Raw genomic sequence first — 6,265 nt, 5'->3', positions numbered from 1 at the left:
AGTAAACTATGGATATTCACTTTCGTAACACTTATAGTTGCTCTAGATTTAGATTTAATATGACAGGTATAAATTTGAATATATTTATATAGAATCTATACATAGTATATAAGTAGAATCTCAGTTATCCATTAAATTCCACATTTAAAAGCCATTGGTTTTTATGACATGGGGCTCAAATCGTCATATACATGACATACTGTAACACAGTTATTTAGGAACCTCATCAGCGCCACATTAACAACCAGTGGACAGAATTGCAGACTACATCTGTAATTAAGTGAGTGTTCCTGTTTCATGTATCAGATTCTGCTGGTGTTTCTGCTGCTGATGGGTCAGGTGGTGTGAAGTATGACAAGATTCAACTAAAGAAGTTGGACAAGAAAAAGAGAGGTGATTCAACAGTACCATAATTGAATATAGTTGTCACACAATTAAATCTGAATAAAAAAAACTAATTATTCGCTCCTCTTCAGAAAAGCCAGCTGATCCAAATAAAAATACAGTCTACTCTGAGATGAAGACAGTGAAAACTACAGGTACTACATATTATACAAGTTGACTGTAAGTCACATTTTAATTTGTGTTTCTGTAGTTGTGGACAAAGAAGAAACAATATGCTAATTGACTTGATTATTTTACTGTACATTTCCATTGTCAGCATCGTCTGGGCCAGTTGATGTAACCTATTCTGAGATTGACCTAAAAACAATGGTAATTTTTTCCCCATTTATAACCTCATACCTCTTTATCCCATATTGAACAGTTGGATAATATCCTGTATGAAACGAATACATTCTTCCTCTGTTTAATTCCCATCTACCACAGAATCCCTGCCAGAGTCAGAATCAGTCTATTCTCCAATAAAGACATTCCCAGACCACAGTAAGACTAGATCACATCTATTAAAGGGTATGGAACTAATGGTCTGATATTAGAGTATATCTAAGTATGTCCTAACAAACTCTATGTATTGTCATGTTGCAGGTCCTTGAGGGAGATGAACACAATCAGTTGAGGAACAGGAACAACCTGGGAACATGGATGTGGTTTTTGTACCCACACTCTCCCTGTAACCACAGAAATGTGACACACATCACACACCCAGTCACATATGGACCACACACACAATAATGCCTTACACATGAAGGATTTCTATCATAATAAGCTATCAACTGATACAATTTTTTTATTATTCTACTTGTAGCTAGAGACTGTTTTTTTATTGGTTATTGTACAGTAGTTTTGTAAATCAGAATCAGAAATCAGGTCAGAAGTATGACCAGATGGACAAGGACAGGGACAATCTGGGAGGGGTCAGCAGAGTGGCAGCTGGAATCATCAGGTATCTTCTTGATCTGCAACACAACCAGGAAGATTTAGGACAGGAACAACAACAAGTCTTTTTAGCCTGGTACTCTGGAGGTGTGGGCCAAGACCTCATGTCCTCCTAAGTTTAAATGGAGCAAGAGACAAATTTGGAAAGCACAAGGATTTACAGTGGAGAAGGAGAACTGACCCTACTCCCTCTGAACAATAATATAGCAACATAAAACCATGGGGCTGAGACTGGGGTGTCCAGTGACACTGTATTATATGGTATACCAAATGTTTTGATGTCATAGCCTGTCATTTCACAATGTCGTTGCTTTGTTTTTTTAATAATATTTGTTTTCAACCACCAGATGGCATGGCTGCCTACCTGTGTACACTGGAATCAGAGGTTCCCAAACTAGGGGTTGTGTGGGGTCACCTGATATGAAAATTGTAATGGACTCTCATAGCCTCAAATAAAATAATAACGATTATATGAATTTTCTTCACGTGTTTGGGGTCGCAAGAATTTTTAGATATCGAAATGGGGTCGTCGGCCAAAAAGGTTTGGGAACCCCTGACCTTAATTAAAGTGACAATCTGTGAAGTGTGATGGCAATTACACTGAATAGAACCCTTTAGGAAGTAGGTACAGAGGAAAAAGTCCCTTGGCACAATGTACGGTTTTAGTAAGCATTCAAGGAGAAAGGAATCATAGTTTAAGGTAAACCATGAGACATCTCTGAAGAAGTTGGAAATACATTCAATACTTATAACAGAACTGGTGGGGGTAAGAGTTTGTCCTCTTGTGAAAACAACATATGTTCCTTATCCCTTCCTACTTCCTGTTGTGTGTTTTCCTCTGTCCTGTCCTAAAACACATTGATCTGTCCTGACCCCCACTCTTACAAATGGTTTACATCAACATCAACACCTCTGTCATTCCTCTTCTTGTCTAAACACACTAAGTACTTCAATGCAACAGAAATGCAATCCAACAGTAATGTTTTGGTACCCTTCCTCACATCTGTGTCTGGACACAACCCGGTATCAAACTCATCTGACATTTCCTTCAACTTCATGGCTTGGTATTCACTCTGACATGTGAGGTAGTGAGGGGTAAATGGGAGAGTGGTTGGAGTTGGGTTATTGTAGTGAGGGGTAAATGGGAGAGTGGTTGGAGTTGGGTTAGTGTAGTGAGGGGTAAATGGGAGAGTGGTTGGAGTTGGGTTAGTGTAGTGAGGAATAAATGGGAGAGTGGTTGGAGTTGGGTTAGTGTAGTGAGAGGTAAATGGGAGAGTGGTTGGAGTTGGGTTAGTGTAGTGAGGGGTAAATGGGAGAGTGGTTGGAGTTGGGTTAGTGTAGTGAGGGGTAAATGGGAGAGTGGTCGGAGTTGGGTTAGTGTAGTGAGGGGTAAGTGGGAGAGTGGTTGGAGTTGGGTTAGTGTAGTGATGGGTAAATGGGAGAGTGGTTGGAGTTGGTTTAGTGTAGTGAGGGGTAAATGGGAGAGTGGTTAGAGTTGGGTTAGTGTAGTGAGAGGTAAATGGGAGAGTGGTTGGAGTTGGGTTAGTGTAGTGAGGGGTAAATGGGAGAGTGGTTGGAGTTGGGTTAGTGTAGTGAGGGGTAAATGGGAGAGTGGTTGGAGTTGGGTTAGTGTAGTGAGGGGTAAATGGGAGAGTGGTTGGAGTTGGGTTAGTGTAGTGAGGGGTAAATGGGAGAGTGGTTGGAGTTGGGTTAGTGTAGTGAGGGGTAAATGGGAGAGTGGTTGGAGTTGGGTTAGTGTAGTGAGGGGTAAATGGGAGAGTGGTTGGAGTTGGGTTAGTGTAGTGAGGGGTAAATGGGAGAGTGGTTGTCAAGTTTTACCACTAGAAGGTTACCGGGGGACGGCTAGGGAAATGAATGCAAGGAAATGTAACCTTAGTGATAAATAAATATAAATGTTTAAATGATCAGACTCCATATTGTCTGTAAACATACGCAAACCTCAATGAGTATGGAGATGAACGAGGAATGCCATAGTAATCTGTATTCCAAAGTAGCACAATTTATTCTAATCAGGTAATAAAGTTACAATACAAAACATTATTACATACCAACATGATTCAATGTCCTCCCAACTAGTCTAATGGTCTATTAATTATACCATAAGTGTTTAAGACACTATAGCATAAAGGTATGCAAGGAGCTTTGTTAGACTCCTGAATATGACGTGTTGGGAGGTGTCTTTAACGAGGACAAACTCCAATAACTATTTGGAGACATGGCTGTTTATCCTAAAATCAGACATATCTAAAACACTTCCTCAAATAGTCATTAGCATTACTTTACCTTGGCAAACACAATGAACACAAAGGACAGGAACTGACCCACTTAATCAGTTCAAAACTATTGAATGGACGGGGCGTTGCCGTCAGTTGTTGTCTGACATGCAACAAGGACAATCATTTCTACAATGTTCTTGTGCAGTTTGACCCATAACCCATACAGTATGATAAAGCATATCAGCCTATTCTGCCCTTAATGGGGAACAGAGAAAATATAAACACTACAGATAACTGTCATCAATATCATGAATTTAGTTACACTACAGTTTGCTCAGAGTTTCACACCTCTCCAGGTGAGCTCAGGAAGGTGGGGCTGATGGCCCAAACCTGGGATTCCAGATCTTTAGGGAAGCAAATGTTACCCAGGACCCTGACTAACTTCACCAAGGGTCTGTTGGAGACTTGGTGGGGCCAGATATTTAGAGAAGTAAATGTTATGCAGGACCCCTGATTAACATCACCAAGGGTCTGTTGGAGACTAGGTGGGGCCAGACGCACCTCTTCGTCGAATACCCTTCCACTCTTCCTCAACAAACATTTCTCATTACACTACAACATCCTTACATGACACAGTCAGTTGTACAGCATAACTTGTTCTCAATCAATCAATCAATCAAATGTATTTATAAAGCCCTTTTTACAACAGCAGTTGTCACAAAGTGCTTTACAGAGACACCCAGCCTTAATCCCCAAGGAGCAAACAACAGTTCTGGGGAACTTGTTTCCCTTTACACCCATACAGTTATATGACCCAGTATGAGATGTGTAGACAGGACTGATTCTGTATTCAGGCTTTGTGTCATAGTAAACTGACTGATCATTCTTATAGAAGTTATACTCCCAGTCAGTGTCTACTCCCTGTATGTCACATCTGAGAGTGTCAGTCTCTCCTCTGAATATCTGGGTCCAGTTGGGTTTAAGGGTCAGAACAGCAACAGATCTCTCTGTACAGAAACAACACAGACAACTGTATAAAAACACATTTGATTTTGAATGTTTTATTGTACCTACACATTACTATAGCTGTATGTGAGCTACAATTAAGGTGATAGAGTAATCTGACTAAATATTATTATATTTTTGTTATATTTTCAAAAGGAAACGTACAATATCATAGGTTGGTTGTTTTACATTACATTTGTATACCCCCAGGGGTTCAGAATAACTACAAGCTGAATGGTTTTGAAATTATAAAATAATAAAACCAACATGGCATTTTTTTTCGATCCCATCCACATCTGTTTCTTTTTTCTCAAAAATGCAACATTTTTGAAAATGCCCTGAACTTATTCTGTCATTGTGTACTTCCAAAAGCCACCACTAGATGGCAGTCCCTTATTTTTTGAACTGATGATTTCTTTCTTCTTTTATGGGGTGTCTTGAATAGGGGGTGCCTTTATTTCCTTTGGAATTCCCTACATGTGCCATATCTGGAAGAGGTGGAGATCAGAACAGGGATGTGTCCAGTCTTCCTTTGGATGGTTATATCCACAGGTGACACTCTACACAGCTCCGTCACAAGCTGCTCCACAATGATGAGGCTGTTGTTTGGCATGGTTTGATTCTTCTGGAGGTCCTTGTATATTATGTACACATTTGTCATGACAATGTCTCTAAAGTAAAAAAACTGTCCTGTGTACATCTCCTGTTCTTGTGGTGCACAGTGTAGTATTGGATTAGCTGGTCCCATAGGTCCACACCACCCATATATTTGTTGTATTCAACAAAGGGACTGGTACTCACTGTCGCACAGGACTCCATCCCTCTTCTTTTGTTTGCATTTCACCATGTCTGCAGTTATGCAAAGTCAATGGTAAAATGCCCAAATCCTAACAACACAACCCATGTTTGGGAACGTTTTCATTTGCAGTTTGCCTCATAAAGGGAATAAACAACAAATAAGAACATAAACAATACAGCTTCTCCCTATCTGTGAACTCAAAGACAACCATAGGCGGCAGAAAGTGCAATAAGAATAAGCTACATTAAGCTTCCACTATTGACATCAGTCTACATAATTTAAAGGAAAAAACTGCAAATACCACATAGGCTGCTGCAGTTTTTATAAATGTTACAAAGCAAATTACTCTGAAAAAAATAAAATGTACCATTCTTATTTGCGCATGAAGGACAATGTGTTTTCTGTCGAGTAATATTCACCATTATACCTTATATACTTAAATTAATATAATTTTTTCTCAAAACAACTGCTTGTAGTTACTGAATGTGTCTTCAATGCAATCAAAGAGCATAATGACTTTCTTGGGAGCTTGGTAAGTGTGACACGCGCCTCCCCCCCTGGTGCGCTTGCTCGCTCTTTCTCTCTCCTTTGGGGAGGGGGGTGAAATGGATATACTTCACATTGGTTGTTTTACCGCAGTCTGTGATTGGTTCATGCATCGTAGACCTCTAAACAATTGAATAAGATCAAGTATCATTAGTTAGGGCTGTTGCTGAAATCCTGAAGGACTATAGGTTTTGTGATCACGGAAATGAATGAAAATGTGTGACCTGGACTGCGCCAGCGAGTCAACGAGAGGTTTTTGTGATCGTGATCGTGGGGCTTCTGGTTTACTAAAAGTACACAATCAAGACGTTGTTTTATGCAGCAAAATGTTGTCTTTCAG

At 39.9% G+C, this 6,265-nt stretch overlaps 1 protein-coding gene across 2 annotated transcripts in view; it reads left to right on the top strand.

The window, feature by feature from the left end:
- LOC109615035 (basement membrane-specific heparan sulfate proteoglycan core protein-like) overlaps positions 1–2,681 on the top strand; it is a 21,869-nt gene extending 19,188 nt beyond the window's left edge. The window contains exons 15-19 of one of the 2 annotated variants that reach the window (XM_034290640.1): positions 307–393; positions 477–539; positions 662–714; positions 829–912; positions 988–2,681. In XM_034290640.1, coding sequence (XP_034146531.1) covers positions 307–393; positions 477–539; positions 662–714; positions 829–867 — 242 coding nt within the window. In that variant the 3' untranslated portion in view covers positions 868–912; positions 988–2,681. The remainder of the gene's footprint in view (positions 1–306; positions 394–476; positions 540–661; positions 715–828; positions 913–987) is intronic. The other variant, XM_034290641.1, reaches the window with a different exon arrangement.
- The last annotated feature ends 3,584 nt before the right edge of the window (positions 2,682–6,265 follow it).

Source organism: Esox lucius, chromosome 24, assembly GCF_011004845.1.
Source record: "Esox lucius isolate fEsoLuc1 chromosome 24, fEsoLuc1.pri, whole genome shotgun sequence".
In the NCBI taxonomy this organism is placed as follows: domain Eukaryota; kingdom Metazoa; phylum Chordata; class Actinopteri; order Esociformes; family Esocidae; genus Esox; species Esox lucius.
Note: the sequence above shows the minus strand (reverse complement) of the source record. Positions and strands in the feature narration are given on the sequence as shown.